Source organism: Medicago sativa, chromosome 2, assembly GCF_051527215.1.
Source record: "Medicago sativa cultivar Bolivia chromosome 2, Bolivia_mono, whole genome shotgun sequence".
NCBI lineage: Eukaryota > Viridiplantae > Streptophyta > Magnoliopsida > Fabales > Fabaceae > Medicago > Medicago sativa.
In genome coordinates, this window is record NC_140750.1 from 19886328 (window position 1) to 19904133 (window position 17806).

Below are 17806 nucleotides of genomic sequence, written 5' to 3' on the forward strand. Positions count from 1 at the left end.
ATTGGAATGATGTGCCTGTGATCAAGGTGCAACGTCTTGATAGACCCGCTCATGTGTTTACTATTGAAAATATACCAGATCAGGCTAAGGAAGATGTGAATGATAAAAAGCCTTGGTATTACAACATCAAACAATTCTTGCAGAATCGTGAATATCCACCTGGTGCTTCCAACAGAGATAAAAAGACCTTGAGACGATGGGCTAGCAGATTCCTTCTGGACGGAGAAATCCTATACAAGAGGAACTATGACATGGTCTTGTTAAGATGTATTGATAAGCAAGAAGCTGAGAAATTGATGCATGATGTACATGATGGTACTTTTGGGACCCATGCTTCGGGCTACACCATGTCAAGAAAGCTGTTAAGAGCATGTTATTATTGGATAACTATGGAGCGTGACTGCCACAAACATGCTAAAAGATGCCACAAGTGTCAAATCTATGCTGACAAGATTCATGTGCCTCCACATGCCCTCAATGTTATATCTTCCCCATGGCCTTTCTCTATGTGGGGAATTGACATGATCGGAAGAATCGAACCAAAAGCTTCTAATGGACATCGCTTCATTTTAGTGGCAATTGACTATTTCACCAAGTGGGTTGAAGCTGCCTCCTATGCAAATGTGACCAAGCAAGTGGTTGTGAAGTTCATCAAGAATAATATCATCTGTCGATATGGTGTTCCCAACAAGATCATCACTGACAATGGTTCCAATCTGAACAATAGCATGATGCAAGCTTTATGTGAAGAATTCAAGATTGAACATCACAACTCTTCTCCTTATAGACCTCAGATGAATGGTGCAGTTGAGGCCGCTAACAAGAACATCAAGAAGATTGTTCAGAAGATGGTCACTACTTACAAAGACTGGCATGAAATGCTACCTTTTGCCTTGCATGGTTACCGTACTACAGTGCGCAGTTCAACCGGGGCAACTCCTTTCTCTTTGGTATATGGCATGGAAGCAGTTCTCCCTCTGGAAGTGGAGATTCCATCTCTTCGAGTAATCATGGAAGCAAAACTAACTGAGGCTGAATGGTGTCAAAGTCGGTATGATCAATTGAATCTGATTGAAGAGAAGCGTATGGATGCCATGACTCATGGACAATTGTATCAAGTGCGAATGAAGAATGCTTTTGACAAGAAAGTCCGACCTCGAGAATTCAAGGAAGGCGAACTTGTATTGAAAAGAAGGATAAACCAGCAACCCGACCCAAGGGGCAAGTGGACACCTAACTATGAAGGTCCTTATGTTGTCAAGAAGGCTTTCTCTGGTGGTGCTTTGATTCTTACGCACATGGACGGTGTTGAGCTCCCAAATCCTGTTAATGCCGATATAGTCAAGAAATACTTTGTCTAAAAAGAAAAGAACAGCGTGGTAGGTCGAAAACCCGAAAGGGCGGCCTAGGCAAAAATGCGCTTCCCGGTGGATCGAAAACCCGAAAGGGCGATCCAGGCAAAAGTTAGGGACAAAAAAAAAATGAATATGAAAAAGCTCGCTGAGATTGTACGCAACTCAGGCAAGAATGAGCGCCTCGATGAGCCGAAAACCCGAAAGGGCGGTTCATGCAAAAATGAGGTTAATAAAAGACAAGTAACTATATCTGGCAAATCACCATCACCCCTTGGGGCATCTGCAACTGTCAATGATCTTCTTCATCAGAGGCTTCTGTACTTGTGGATTCAAAATTTCTATGAAATGTAGCGGTCATCGTGTTCAATGTATCACCAACCAATAAAATTACCATTTTCCAAGCTTTGTAAATCCGTGAAGTCATGCCTCTGGCTGACTCTCACTCTTCTACATCAATTTGAGCCTTTCTATTGTTTGAAATTCTATTTTCTTTCTACTTTCAATGCTTTATACAGAATATTTTCTTTCTATTTGATAATGTCAATGTCTGAAACAAACATCTTTGAAAATTGAAAAATCTTTTCCTGTCTATTTTTGAAAGCAAACCTGAGCAACAGGGTACATTTCAATGAAACATGCATGAATGAATGAATGTCAATGTCTATTTCAATACACGTTACAAGCAGGTTACTCCCCAGGATGATCTGTGGTCAATGGCAAGAATGAAAAAACAGAATGAAAATGGAAAATAAAAAAATGAAAATAAAAAGCTCGCTAAGTTGAAAACCCGAAAGGGCGGCTTAGGCAAAAATGAGCACCCCGCTGATTGACAACCTATGAAGGCAAATCAGGAAAAAATGGGGCAATGAAAAGAATATTTATTCCCCGGTGAATCGAAAACCCGAAAGGGCAGTTCAGGCAAAAATGGGATTGAAAATGAAAAATGAAAAGAATATTGAAAAAGCATTGACCACAGATGCGAACATCCAATGTTTACCCAGCACTGACACGCCTAGCAACAGCGACCTGTATCCAAGAACCTTCCAAGGGTCCCTCCTCTACAAGTTTTATTGCCCTCAGCCATGGTTTTGATACGTCTCTCAAACGACGGTCTCTCCAAAGAGGTTTTCCCCTGTGAATATGTTGCAGCACGAGCCACTACGTGCCCAATCTTCCAATGTTTTGTCTATCTCTGTGAAACTTTCTCTGTCAAATTACAAGCCAATCATGCATTTCAAGCATTCATACATGCATAATCATGCATTTTATGTGCTCATACATCCAATAATCTTGCTATACCATACATACATGTTGCATATCCAACTGTCAACTGTCAAATTCAATGCCAATTTCAATTTCAATTTCAAATGTCAAATTCGAAGCAATCTCAATGTCAATGTCAATGTTAATGTCAATATCCAATGTCAATGTCAATGTCAATGTCAATTTCAATGTCAATGTCAATATCCAATGTCAATGTCAATGTCAATGTCAATGTCAATATTCAATGTCAAATGTCAATGTCAATGTCAACGTCAATGTCAATGTCAATATCCAATGTCAATGTCAATGTCAATGTCAATTTCAATGTCAATGTCAATGTCAATGTCAATGTCAATGTCAATTTCAATGTCAATGTCAATGTCAATGTCAATTTCAATGTCAATGTCAATATCCAATGTCAATGTCAATGTCAATGTCAATGTCAATGTCAATGTCAATGCCAATGTCAATATCCAATGTCCAATGTCAATGTCAATGTCAACGTCAATGTCAATGTCAATATCCAATGTCAATGTCAATTTCAACTTTCAATTTAATTCAAATCAATGTCAATTCACTCTCAATTTACTCTTGGGCCAACAAAAATGGTCATGTCTACTTTCAAATCAAGTCAATAACGATTTACCCTCAATTGGTATCTTGTTAAACCAGACTTTCAATTTGTATCTTGTTACTGGTCAAGTGCAAGGTTCAATCCAAAAAGAACCACTTGTACCTGCTTATATGTCTATGTTTCCGGTCAAACGGCAAGTTCGATCCAAAGAACAGTTTGTACCCTTTGCTTATGTTTTGTTATCGGTCAAACGGCAAGTTCGATCCAAAGAACAGTTTGCACCTACTTACATGTTGTGGTATTGATCAAGCGGCAAGTTCGATCCAAAGAACAGTTTGTATCTACCCTTTTGTCTATATCTCCAGCCAAACGGCCAGTTTAATCCAAAGAACAGTTTGTGTCTGCTTATTTGCTTGTATTTTCAATCAAGTGGCAAGTTCGATCCAAAGAACAGCTTGTATTCATTTCTTGTTTGTATTTCCTTGGTCAAGTGGCAGGTTCGATCCAAAGAACAGCTTGTACCCATCTCTTGTTTGTATCTCTCGGTCAAGTGGCAGGTTCGATCCAAAGAACAGCTTGTACCTGTCTATTTGTTGCCCGTTCTTTCTACCTTGATGTCTATAAATCCCTTGGTGGTGTGACACAGCCCGTAGATTCCGGTTCGATTGTCTTGCATTCATAAATGAAATGTTGCATGGCATTCATGTTTTTTGAAAATCTGAAAACGTATTTTTATGTCCAAAAGCAGTGCAAATGTTAATATTTAAGTATCTTCGTCCCGTCAACTCTAAGACTTCGTCTCTTGACTCCCCGGACAAAGAAACTTAAATAGGGGCAGCTGTTATACCCTAATTTTGGACCTAAAAATACTAATCAATTCTTCCTTTCTTGCATTTCAAGTCATTTGATATGTCTCTGATCAATTGCATCTTTCTCTGCATTTTATTTCAATATTATTTGCAAAATTCACATAGAAGGGTATTTTAGTCATTTCCTGCATTCAACTCATTTTAATCATTGGAAATTGTTTGAGTCTTTTAAATTGGTTTGTATAAATCCTTGTTTCAATCTCATGTCAAAATTCACTTCAAAAATATCAGTTGAGTCATTTTTCAGTCAGTTTAGCCCCTAGGGGCATTTTAGTCATTTCCCATGATAAAATCTCTTTCAATTCTAAAAAATTTGTTTGAGTCCTTTCAAATAGTTTGAATAAGTCTTCATTTCAATTCTATGTCAAAGTCCATCGTAAAATTGCATTTGAAGTCATTTTGTGTCAGTTTTGCCCTTAGGGGCATTTTAGTCTTTTCATGTGTTAAAACCCTGTTTAAAATTCTAAAAATTGTCTCTGAGTCTTTTAATTCGCTTGTATGAACTCTTGCTTTAATTCCTTGTTAAGAAATCATTTTAAAATTGCATTTGAGTCGTTTTTAGTCATTTTAGTCCCTAGGGGCGTTTTGGTCATTTCACATAATATTTCTGATTCGTTTTAATCTGCTTTGTTGTTTTTAATCGTCTCGTTTTACGTTAATTTTCAATTTACTTTTTCAATTCAATTTTAGTTTTAATTTTCATTTTAGTCCTCGCACTTTTGTTATTTACATTTTAATCCCTTTTAAGTTTGTTAGAGTCCAAGTGCCATGTGTCCAAATGCCATTGGTCCTTAAGAGTTTGTTACTACTTAGTCCATGTGGCATTTCCTCATTGGTCCAAGCATCCCTTTCATCACCTATATAAGTCAAACCTTTAGTCAAAATTCATCATTCAATCATTTACACAAAAAATCACAAAAAAAAAGTCACAAAAATTTCTTTCTTTTCCCCCTTCTTCTTCTCTCACGTAACCACCTTTTCCTCCATCTCTAACAACCTTTCACCACCACCTCAACCACCATAACTAACTCACTTCAACCACCCTAACCAACTCTAACCACCTCCATCTTCATCTTCAACCTCCATCACCACCACCAAACCTCCATAATCACCACCATCTTCATCCCTAACAACAAAAAACCTCAACCAATTCACACACCAATCCTCACACCAATCATATTGCTAAACACCAATTCCATTTTCCCTCTCTAATTTTCGGATCAAACACAGAAAATCAAAGAAAGCTTCCAAGAACATTCATCCATGTCCAGCCACACTAACACAGTGGTGACTTTTTTTGCTTTCTTCACAAATGGTGCTGCACACATATGCCAACACAGATCGGTTTGAACACATACACAACAACGAAATTCCACTTCGAATCCAACAGTGTCCAAATCGGATTGAAGCTTCAAACACCAAGTCTGGATCGAATCAAGTGATGAAAGAAGAAGTCTGGAACTGAAATTGTGAATTCAAGGGGAGATCGCAGCAAGCAATTGGATTCGCAAACAACGGCGACGAATTCGGCGAAAGCACAATTGAATCGGTAACAGGTCACACTTTCTTCCCCTCCTTTTCTTGATTAACGTTTTTGGGACTGGTTTTGGATTAGCTTGATTTGCTTTACGAAAACTGAATTTGATTGTGAGTTGTTTTGCGGAAACTGAATTTCGAAATCGAACAAGAGAGAGAGAACGAGTTCAGGCGGCGGCGCCGCCACCCCTGGCCGGCCAACCGCCGCCGGAAAGTTGTTTGTGAAGATGAAGCTTAGGGAAAGGGGAGAGGGAGAACACGTGAGTGAAAGAAAGGTTTTCTTTGGTTTGTTTTGTTTCCTGAACGTGTTTATCTCCTTGCCATGCCTTTTTATTCCTTGTGCGCTAGTCCACCATACTCCCATGCTTCCTATGTTTAGGACGGTTGGATCTAGGACCCGATCCATCTGGATCAATCCTAGGGTCTCCATTGATTCTATTCGAAAGTGGATCCCACTGCCTTGGGCTTGGGCTTGTTCTGAACGTTTTCATCAATATTTTTGCTATTCAAACATTGTTTCTTGATAGGTATACCCTTGTGTTGCCTAAAAATTCTTAATAAAAATTCCAAAATTTTTCGTTCAATGTTTTCTTGTTATTTTCATTAAATTCTGATATGTCTTGCATATTAATCTTGATGGAAATACATGAAAATAATCCTTTGTTAATTCAATTCTTTTTACTTTCTTTGTTAAAAAACTTTGTTAAAAACTTGCAAAAACCTTGTGACTTCTTTTACACTTGTGTTGGGTGATTAAGACTTGTTTCTTGGGATCTTTTACATGTTGAAAATTGTTAAAAAAAATACATGTGCAATTGTGAGTGATTTGTGTTGTTTTTTATCATATTTTGTGAAGTCTTTTGCACGTTTTAATTCCAATATCTTGGCTCATGATAATTGGTACTTGATGGGTGAGCCTAGGGTGTTATTTGTTGCATAATATGTAGTGTTTGGTGCTGTTTTGAATGGGTGATAATTGGTTGCTTAGTTAGCAAGTTATTTGTCATTTTAATATGTGAATTGGTGCAAAAATAGGCCTAATTTCATATCATGATTCCTTGGCCTATAATTTTCTTGTAACTCTCATATTAGGGCTGACCCCAAAACTCTTAAAAAAAAATGTTATAATGTGAGGGTTATAGGTCTTTTATTTGCTTGGGATTGTGGTATTTTGTTAGGTATATTTTGTCCTCTTTCCTTGCCATTTTATCATGTTACCATGCTTTATTTCCTTGTCAATTTTTCCTACCATACTATGCCTATCATCACTAACTCTTTTGTTCATCATTTCATAAGCATTCCCATCTCATCTCATATTCACCTTTATCTTCTTGCAATTTAATTTGTACCAAGGCTTAGAATGTAATACTTAGGAGCTTTTGTAATATTTTACTTCATGCCATTTTTCTTTTTTTAAATTTCTTGCAAGACCATAGAATGTATCTAGGCCAATGATGTAATAAGGACAATGGACTCTAATGATGTACACCGACACATGCACACACTTCACTATAGTATATAGCTAGAATATGCATGTTTAGATGTATGTTTAGGATTGTATGTTTAGATGAATGTTTAGGCTTTATACTTAGAAAAATCAATTTTCCAAAAAATATATAAACAACATCACTCAAACTATGTTCTAAATAAACCTTGGGATCAAAATCCCATTGTATTTTCCTTTTTCATTTTCTTAATCAAATTTCAATGAAAATAATCATGTTTAGACCATATTTTGCAAATGACTAATTCAACCTCACTTTTTACAATCTCATGCCTTTAAGGCCTCTTTCTATTCTTCAAAATCCCATTTTCCAACTTAAAATCAACCAACAAAAACAAAAACATTTTTGGAAGAGAACTACGGTGGATTTGATCCCTTAAACGGGTACGTAGGCAAGGAACAAAATTCCTTCAATTCAACTAAAACAAAAATCCAAAAACATTCTTCTCCCTCCGATTCTTCATTTAGGAACTCTTAGGTGTAAATATCATTTCAAAATAGCATTTAAAAATAAAGCGCGCGCGTAGAAATTAAAGACGGTTCCTATAGGATACTATAGTCGTTATGGGTGCCTAACACCTTCCCGTAGCGAAAACAACTCCCGGACCTCGATTCTCAAGGGTTTTGCTTACTTTTTCCCTTCCCAAGAAAAAATGAGATATCACCGGTTAGAAAGGTTCAAACGTAATCAATGTTTGACACCCGAAAACCAAGATAAAACACGAGGTACCTAAAAGTTGGTATACCACGCCACTGCAGCTTGCGTGCTATTTTGAGGCTTTTTTTTAAATTTTTAAATACCTCTCAACTTGGAGTTGAGAGGTATAATAAGGACAAAAAATTCCATAAAACAAGGGACACATGTAAATGCATGCAATATTAATAATAATAAATTAAAATTAACTTAATTTTAATAAACTAATAAAAATTCTATAACAAATAAAATTACCATACAAGAAAGTCAACAATTATTATAAATGCCCTCATGTCCCACACCCTCGTCTTCGACGATTTCTTCCGCGATTTACTTAAGAGTCATGTTGGTCTTCGTCATTGTTATCTGTAGTTGGTTGTATTTGACTACCATAACTCAACGACAACGACACATCGTGTTCCCGTGTTGGCCATCCCATATCCAGAAATTGTTCATTGGAGTTGATCGAAGCCGGAGAGAAGTGAGATAGTAGGTTTGTTGGTGGGTAGTTGTAGTTTTGGTTGGTGTACATTGGGTATTGTGGGTTGTTGTAGGGGGGGGGGTAATTGGTGTTGGACGGTCCAGCTTGGTTTGGGTCATTATAGGAGAAGTAGTTGGTGTTCGATGTGCTAGCTTGGTTTGGGTCATTGTAACCATAGTTTGGCATGGAATTTTGTTGGTAAGTTGACTGATAATGGGGCTCATATGCATTTCTCGGGGAGGTATATGGTGGTGGTTGGATGATATTTTGTTGGGGGGTGTCGAGAAATTCATACATTACAGAACCTTGAGTGTTTTGTGTTGTATGTGGTTAGGATTGATGATCTTGTAGTTGAGAAAAAATGTCTTGATCCCAAAAATCATCATGAATTGGTGTTTGGTTGTTGTGAATTTCAGGTTGATGTTTCGGCTCTTGTTCTATGTCTGGATCTAGATCTGAATTTGATGGTTTTGTGACAACCGAAATAGTTAGACGTGGGTTGCATGTGGTTGTCAACCACTCAATATACGCATGAGTTGGGGTGAGTGATCTTGGCCGCATGCGAGGTAAAGTATAACGTCGTCGGTTGTCCCAATGTTTGCATTCTTCTGGAAAGCGAAAACCATTTGATTCATACCACGTCTTGAACCGTTTGTCCAACTTATGGAATTGTCGCATGTCTCGTGGGGGCCCTGGTATTTCTTGTGGCAAACCAAATTGAAGCATGACCCTATCAGTATGATGATCCACATAATGGATGGCACGATGCTCCGACAAGCCATGTGTTTTGTGTCCGTGATGTAAGTTTTTCCTACATGTCATATAACTATGTACATGTGTTTTGTGTTGTATGTGGTTAGGATTGATGACATATTAACACAATATTTGGAGTTTTCCATAGAGAATCTTGCAAAACAAGTCACTAAAATGCCTAAACTCCTATATGAAATATATCACTTTTAAACACTTATCAGTCCGACACATTGCACAAAACTTTATGCGATCGTTCAAGGATGGAGAACTTAAGAAGAAAGTTGAAGGCATGGGTAAAAATTATATCTCTTTCCTTGTAAATTCGACATATTATTTGTTTAAATAACACACATCTAACTTTTTTCAAAACAATGCAGGTTACGCCATGAACATCCCAACATTCGAATACTACCGCTCTGAAATCGTTGTTGCAGACCGAAAGGCTTTAGCATGGGTGGACAACATTCCTAAAGAAAAGTGGACTCAATCACATGATGATGGTCGATGATGGGGCCACATGACAAGTAACTTGGTAGAGTCACAAAACAACGTGTATAAGAGGACATGAGGCAGGTTGGCGGCCTTGCTAAAGCATCATATTACAGGTTGGCGGCCTTGTTTGCTAAAAGAGGACATGAGGCAGCGGCAAGGGTAAATTCTGGTGAGCCATTCTCAGAAAACATCATGAAATATCTCAGGGATGAGGTGATTAAATCCAACAGTCATCATGTCACTCAGTTTGACCGGGATCGGTATACCTTCTCCGTCCGTGAAACCATCGACCATAAAGAAGGATTACCAAAGGGAGAATACAAGGTGGACCTGCAAAATAAATGGTGTGACTGTGGACGATTCAGAGCGTTACACCTACCATGCTCACATGTCATTGCCGCATGTTCTAGCTTTTCTCACGACTACAAGACTTTTGTCGATCCAAAATTCACGAATCAGTGTGTATACGCCGTATACAACATCCACTTCGACGTGGTTCACCACCAGACATATTGGCCTGATTATGAAGGACTGAAGGTGGTTCCCAACAAGTCCATGCGTCGGGCAAAGAAAGGTCGTCCACCAATTACTCGCATTAGGACCGAGATGGACGATGTGGAAACCGAGAGAAGATGCGGCGTTTGTAGGATGCCTGGTCATTCCCGCAAAGATTGCATTAATATTACACATCAGTAGAAATGTAGTATTTAATATTTATTGTATTTCGTTTTTTTTATTTTATAAATATTATGATTATTATTATAATTACCTTTTTTTAAATTAAGTTATTATTATTATTATTATTCCTTGCATCATTTACGTGTGTCCCATGTTATGAAATTTTTTGTCTTTATTATACCTCTCAACTCCAAGTTGAGAGGTATTTAAAAATTAAAAAAAAAACCCACAAAATAGCACGCAAGTTGCAGTGGCGTGGTATGGCAACTTTTAGGTACCTTGCGACTGGGAGTGGCGTGGTACTGAAAAGTATGGCATTTTTGCATTTTTCCGAAAAGTAGGGTATTTTTGTATTTTTGGGAATAAAGTAGGGCAAAAAAAAAAAAAAAAATCTCATTGCAAGTAGTAGTTAGTACTCCCCTGTTTATATTTATGATTTTCTATCATATGCTATGTGCTAGATAGATTCACCCCACATACCTTGTTGCGGTATTTTCCACTTAGTTCTGTCAACTTGGACAAAATGGCAGAAATTCATTTTTATATGCTTGTATGTGTTGTACGTACTTTAAAGAGTTTTCAACAAAAGTGTGTAAAATCGTGTGTAAAATCGAATTTTGATTTTTCAACAAAAACATACTGAATTGCAATTTTGTTCCGGATAAATATATTCACCATTAAAGTACGAATTAATTATGAATTATTTAAAAATTCATAATTACGGGAAACAAAAATTTAATTAATTACATAAACAAAATAACAAAAAGAATCCATACTGAATTGCAATTTTGTTCCGGATAAATATATTCACCATTAAAGTACGAATTAATTATGAATTATTATGAATTATTTAAAAATTCATAATTACGGGAAACAAAAATTTAATTAATTACATAAACAAAATAACAAAAAGAATCCACCACAGTGAAGGATTATTATTAACTTCTGCAAATTTAATGAAGGACGATTCATAATCCGCCCCGATAACGCATCCAGTGATATGGAAGACAATTTGAAGTTTATAAAACTTATTATACTATTGGTGTTTGTCAATGTGGGACTGTCTTTACAGCCCATTTTTGGGCTTTTAAGAAGATTTAGAAGAAGAAACATAGAATAGAATAATTCAGTAGCCCCTTTCGGAAGCAAGCATTTATCTACCATTTCAGCCGTTCTAAATGCATCACTACACTCTATCCCTTTTCTCAATCTCTCAACCCTTGTCCATTTTAAGTTTTGATTTCCAAATGCGTCAATATATATTGAACTAATAGAAGTTTTGGAGGGCTCAACTAGTTTGTTTCGGCAGTGTAAGTTAATTAATTCGGATCCAAGCATGCTTTTGAAGCTGCCAACCAAACATATCCAAACTAGCAAATTTATGTTTTATCTACTTTTATTTATTCTTTCATTTTTAATCGCATTGTTTGTGACACCGGAGATTGTATTCGGTGTGTGAATCAATCGGAAACAACCTTCCATTTATTTGTACATTGTGATTTTGAAATGCAAGTTTGGTATGATGTGTTTAGATGGTTAGGTTTGGTATGATTGTTTGTGACACCGGAGAATGTATTTGGCATGAGTGGTCGTTGGACCTGTTCGACTGTATGGGAAGGTGTTGATAGCCCGAGACTTTCTTTTTGTAGAGTGTTGTGCAGTTTCTGCTGTGTTTTCTTTGTTGGAGTAGTTGTTGCTATCTGTTTTTTCGGATTCTTCTGCTGTGGCTTAACGCTTGGTCGTTGGGTTTCTTTGGGTTTGTAGATAGGGCCTAGAAGGTCACAGGTCAGCTGAGTCTTTACCGACTTCTGTTGGGGTCCGGTTTGTAGCTGTCTGCTTGGCTTCAGTTGCGTTTTATCATCGTTTAGGTTGTGTTCGTGCCTCCTTCTATTTTTCTCCTACCATTTGTGTGTTTTGTGATGTCGTGTTTCTCTGTCTTTGTTGGTATATCTTATCAGCCGATTGTTGTTTTAGGAGATTTCTCTGCTGTTATTAGATGCATTCATTAATTGGAAAAGAGAATTACATAAATTCCTTGTCCATTTGAAACATAAAGTCAACTTTATCCAAACACATGAAGTCTATGGTACATTCTCTTCATTCTTCCACTTTTAAGATCATTCTTTGTTGAAATCTTATAGAATATGGGTCCTTCTTTCTTTGCTAATGAAAACATAAGAATTCAGTCCACAATATAAGAATAAAGGTTAAACAACTTCATTTGTAAAATAATGTTCTGCATAACTTAAACTTCATTTATTGTCTCTGGTGTAGGGCTCTTGAACATATTTTTGAATGTTATACTATAAGAAATAAAAGTAAAATGTGCAAAAACTATCTCAGGCTTAAGTTAAATATGTTTACATTCAAAATATGTTCAAGAGTCCAACACTGAGGCAATAAATGAAAATTGCAAAAAAGTAAGCATGATTATGTAAAACCAGATCTGAATGAGCAAAGCAAAGTCAGTCTAAAACCAAAACAAGATATTCCTCATGCTTTAAATTAATATCTTGATGATCTTCCTCATCAATACTATCAAATTCTTGGCTATTAGGGCAGAAATTAACAAACAAAAAAGATGTCAATAACAAATGATGCATACCTTCTCCAAGAGTACGGATCTAGCATAACAAATGATGTTAATTTCCATATTGAAATCAAAACCTGTAAAACTTTCAAAGAAGAAACTCGATAAAAAAAATTAGATTGATCGAGCAAAAATTGGCCGAGAACAAATTTTTCAATGTGAACTATGTAATCCTACAACTCCTTGTGGACTACAAGAATAGAGAAAATTGAGTGATGTGAGTCAATTGTTGAAAAAACCAGCAAGCTAAGAGCTAAAAAATGAAATATGAAAAAACAAAAAACAAATTATGACATTGAGCAAGGTTTGATATGTATCCAATATATAATCTAATGATAGCATAAAACAAATTGTAAGACTTCAAATTCATGAAAGTCGGCGATATGACAGCATTACCACACCCCTGCAGTCCTATCTGCAATGAGCGAAGCGAATTCCACCGACATGTCCTGACCCACCACCGACGGACAATGACACCAACAGATGCACCAACACGACAAGAGATCCATCGAAAAAATACAACGGTGTTGGTGCAGATCGCAGATGATTGAAAACCAGAGATGAAAGAAATTCATTGCAACCAAACTTGATATGTATAGCGAATAAAACAATTTAGGGGCTAATCTTTGGTTAAAAAAGAAGAAGAAAAAGACAGGATCCCACAAAATCTATAGATTTAAAATAGAAAAACCAGTTTTACAGGATTCTTCCTTTAAGTGACGATTGTAAACAACGGCGATGTCAGACCGAGAGAACTGTTGACATAAACACTCTCGCAGTTGAAAATTTAAAATAAATGCAAAAATAAATTAAGAAGTTAGAAGAGCCACGTACACACCAAAAATTGAATCAAAACAATTAAGGAAAACTATTCGAAAATTCATGTTAAATCTGCCAGAGTAGCTAAATGTTACTGCATTGATTTAAGAGTACTTGTGGCAGGTATTGTGGAATCAAAATCGAAAAAAGAGAAAAGAAGTCGCTTGAATTCATAGGCAAAATCCAAAACATTCACACTTCTGCTTGGCGAAACCACGATGTTATTAGGAAAAGTTGAAAAAATTTAGACAATACTCATTTGAATTAATCATCCAGCTTGAGGTCTCTCAATCTTTTAAGGTCTCTCAATCTTTTAAGTTCGTCAATCAAAGCCAACAAATCATTATAGGACGAGCCACCTTCTTGAATAGCCTGTGCAGCTTTTTCTCCAAACTCACGAGCACGTAGCCTGATATTTTTAGCTTCATCACCACCGTCCATCAATCTCCTTACAGCCTTCTCTATGCTATCTCTGCTCACTAACTTCTTTCTCTCCTCAACACCATTCATACACCATTCTGTTGCACCGACTTCCACTCCAATTCCTCGGACTTGTGTTATTAGTATCTCGTTGAAGAATTGATCTCCATGAACCGGCCACGTTATCATTGGAACTCCCACACTAACAGCCTCTACGGTTGAGTTCCCCCCGCAATGCGTCATAAATCCCCCCACTGCTGGGTGGCTCAATATCTTAACCTGTGGGGCCCAACCCCTAATGATCAAACCCTTCTTCCCAATGTTTCTCTCTTCAAATCCCTTCGGCAACCACTTTTCTTTCTCTTCTTCGCTCTCATCTTCTTTCCCTTTCTTCTCAGGAACAACCCATATGAATGGGTGACCTGCTGCTTCTAGCGCGCAAGCCATCTCATATAGTTGTTTATCAGAGAAATGGTTGATGCTTCCAAAACATATGTACAACACCGAGTTAACTCTCTCTGAGTTGAGCCAACTCAGGCTCTCGTGCTCATTCACAGCACCCTCATCTCCCCTCTCTGATTTCTCTTGAGCAGTTTTGCGAATAAGAGAAGTTGGACCGAGATGCCAAACCTTGTGACCCGTGGCTTTCTCGTAGTGTTGTATGCACTCTTCTCCATCAAGTTCACTGAAGTTGTTGACGATCAGTGCTTTACTTTTAAGCACCGTATCAAGCATCATTCCTAGGAATATACTGATTACCTTTGGCGGTTTTCCACACAAGGTGATATGATGAGGAAAATTTGGAATGACAAAGGAACTTGAATCCGAATCAGAATTCGTCTGAGAAGGAAGTAAATTGTTTGTTTTGAGGGTTTCCACGAGGGAGACCGCAAAAAGGCACAATCCATTGAATGTGATGTTTGGGATCTGAAAATTGTCGGCCAAGTCATTAACCCATGGGTACGTGGAGTCGGAGATGATACAATCCGGTGGACCATTCGCAATGAATTCCTCAATGGGTTCTTTAAGGAGCATTGCGCCCCGATGGATCTTCCAAGTGGTGGTGGGGTCAGTGGTGGAAGACATAGATTCAATACCTTCAGGAAGGCCAACTTGTTGGGAGGGGAAGTCGACGGTGTGAAAGCGAATGAAGGAGGGAGCGTCGGATGAGAGAGATTTGGTAAGGGATTTTGCGTTGGAAGGAGTGGTGATGACTGTGACTTGCTGGCCACGGAATGCAAACATAGTTGCTATGTCAAAAAGAGGGATCATGTGTCCAGATGATAGAAATGGAATGAAGTAAACTTTCAATGGTGGTTCAACTTCAACACCTTCCATTGCTTATCAATTTATTCTGTCTATTCTATTCTATTCACGTTTCTATGTTTGTGTTTGTCACTGTGAGTGCATCTCTATATATTCAAGTTCAACCATACTTTGGTTTTATATAAATAATTTACTTCTTTATTATTATACTATGTTATTTTTGTTATTATTTTATCTATGATCTATGTGCTCGTGTCCCACGAGGAGAGGAATCTTTTCTGCGAGACTTCCCTCGAAGTTTTGAATGCCGATCCTTCAAAATAAAACAATTGTAACTTCATGTCCTTTGAGCATTTGTGCATTCCAAAATGACAATCACATGCTACACTCGGAAATTTGTATGTATCAGATACATATGATTTTTTTTTTTTTAGATAGACGAGATGATATAGACGAGATGACAAAGTCATCATAAACTCACATACACAAAATGGAGGTACCGGGGTTCACAAAGTGGAGGTACCGGGGTTCGAACTCAGTCATGACGTCCGGTCTAATAATTTCGACATTTTTGCCAGTTGAGCTAGGACTTATGGGACTCGGATACATATGATTTTAAACTGATAATTAAATGAGTTATTTTTGAAGAAATATGTTTTATCTTTATAATTCTAATATCTGAATCTTATTTACCAAACGTGTTGGCGAAATAAAATTGATTTTTTTTTCTAAATTTTTGTAACTCATAATAGAGAATATTAATTCTATTTTACGATAAAATGTAGAATATTTAGTATAGTTCTTTTTTTTTGACAAAATTTAGTATATTTCTTATAAACAATGAGATACTGTTTTTTTTCTTCTTATGGAATGATATTTTCTAAAATATAAAGTCGACAAATAGCTCTTTATTTAATAAAAATTGTCATTAATTTATTGATTTAAGAAACAAGTGTATCTCTTCTTCAGTTCAATCATACCGCTCATCTGGGTAAGAATTTTGAGTTCAATTTTATCCTAAACAAGATCAACGGCATGTTGGCGGGTTGGAAAATGAATTTACTAAGTAGATCAGGATGGGTTATCTTGGCCAAAAGTGTTGTGACTGCTATGCATATTTATTCTAGGCAGAACCTTTGACTTCCATCCGGTATTTATGAAAATATAGATGCTATTATTCGTTCCTTTATATGAGGGAGGAATTATCTACAACATTTTGGCCCTACGACAACGCCTAAATTTTGGAAGGTAGAAAAATTGTTCCCCATGGACAACGATTTTCTGATTTTGTTGTAGTAGGGTATGATATTTTTTCAATTTATTTGTAACAACTCAAAAGCGTTCTGGTATAAGAAACGAGAACTGATTTTTATTTGTTATTTTTGTCAACATGTATTAACTGTTCTGGTATAATTTTTAATTATCTTTAATAAAAGTACGAGTAACAACTTTGTTGAATACCATTCTTAAAAATTGTAACAAAAAAAATCTTAATAATATTCCTTAAAAAAAATCTTAATATAACAAAAAATACCGTTCTAAAAAACAAATACCCAACAACCCTTTGGATTGAAAAAATAAATAAAAAATTTGCTCTTATAAAAAAACTCTTGTAAAAACAAAAAAACAAACTCTTGTCAAAATAAAACAACCCTTTCAAAAAAAAAAAAACTCCATTATTTAATAAAAACTAATAACAAGAATAAAAAGAAAAATTATAAAAACCATTATCCAAAGAGCAGAAACGCATTAGTTTATCGAACCTCAGAAGCTAACTTCAGAACCATTCGAACCTCAAGATTCTCCAACCCTCAACCCATTCGAACCTCAGAAGCCATTCGAAAATCTCAAAAGCTTCAACCACACTGAACCCATTCGAAAATCTGGTGCTTACGTTTTCTTCCCAATCTCACCACCGTAAGTCTTCTTCCCAATCTCTCAATTCAATTTGGTTTGTTTTTGTGGTGTCTTTATTGCTTAAATTTCAATTTTGTTAGTGTTGAGCTATTAGGATTATGTATTTGATCATCAATTTTACCAATTTTGATTTTGTAGAATTTTGATTTTTCCTGATACTTTAGTATTAGGTACTTCATTATTAATTTAATCCTCTTTTTTATGTAAAATATTAAGCTCTGGTTAGTGTTTAGTTGATGGGTTCCTTTATTTTTAATTAATTAATATAAGTGTTTAGTGAGTATTTGGATTTAACTTGTGTTGATATAGCATTCCCCTATATATGGGAAATGCTATAACACACCCATCAATTTTCATGAAGGTGTGTTTTAGCATTGAACACCTTATGTGTTTGGACAAAAAAACCTCAACTTTTCTTTTTGTAAACAAGTCAAATTAAAGGGCAATTATATAATTCACAATTAATGTTAATTTTTTACTCCACCCATCCTACTTTATGGCCAGTACAGTTTTTTTTTCCTTCTTAATTTTCAACTCTTTTTCTCTTGTTCGTTCCTGCAATCAATACATGTTTCATCAGGTGTTTACAATCTCA

At 36.4% G+C, this 17806-nt stretch overlaps 1 protein-coding gene and 2 pseudogenes across 2 annotated transcripts; 1 reads left to right on the top strand and 2 right to left on the bottom strand.

Moving 5' to 3' along the window:
* Window positions 1–8125: 8125 nt before the first annotated feature.
* LOC146945315 (uncharacterized) lies at window positions 8126–9098 on the bottom strand (annotated as a pseudogene).
* A 495-nt stretch (window positions 9099–9593) lies between these two features.
* LOC146945316 (uncharacterized) lies at window positions 9594–10217 on the top strand. The gene has a single exon (XM_085748051.1). It carries the CDS (start codon window positions 9594–9596, stop codon window positions 10215–10217), a length of 624 nt encoding a protein of 207 aa, XP_085604177.1.
* A 3229-nt stretch (window positions 10218–13446) lies between these two features.
* On the bottom strand, window positions 13447–17520 carry LOC146945317 (UDP-glucosyl transferase 73CC6 pseudogene; annotated as a pseudogene). Its single transcript, XR_015026291.1, has one exon. The product of XR_015026291.1 is annotated as a UDP-glucosyl transferase 73CC6 pseudogene (transcript).
* Between the last annotated feature and the right edge of the window lie 286 nt (window positions 17521–17806).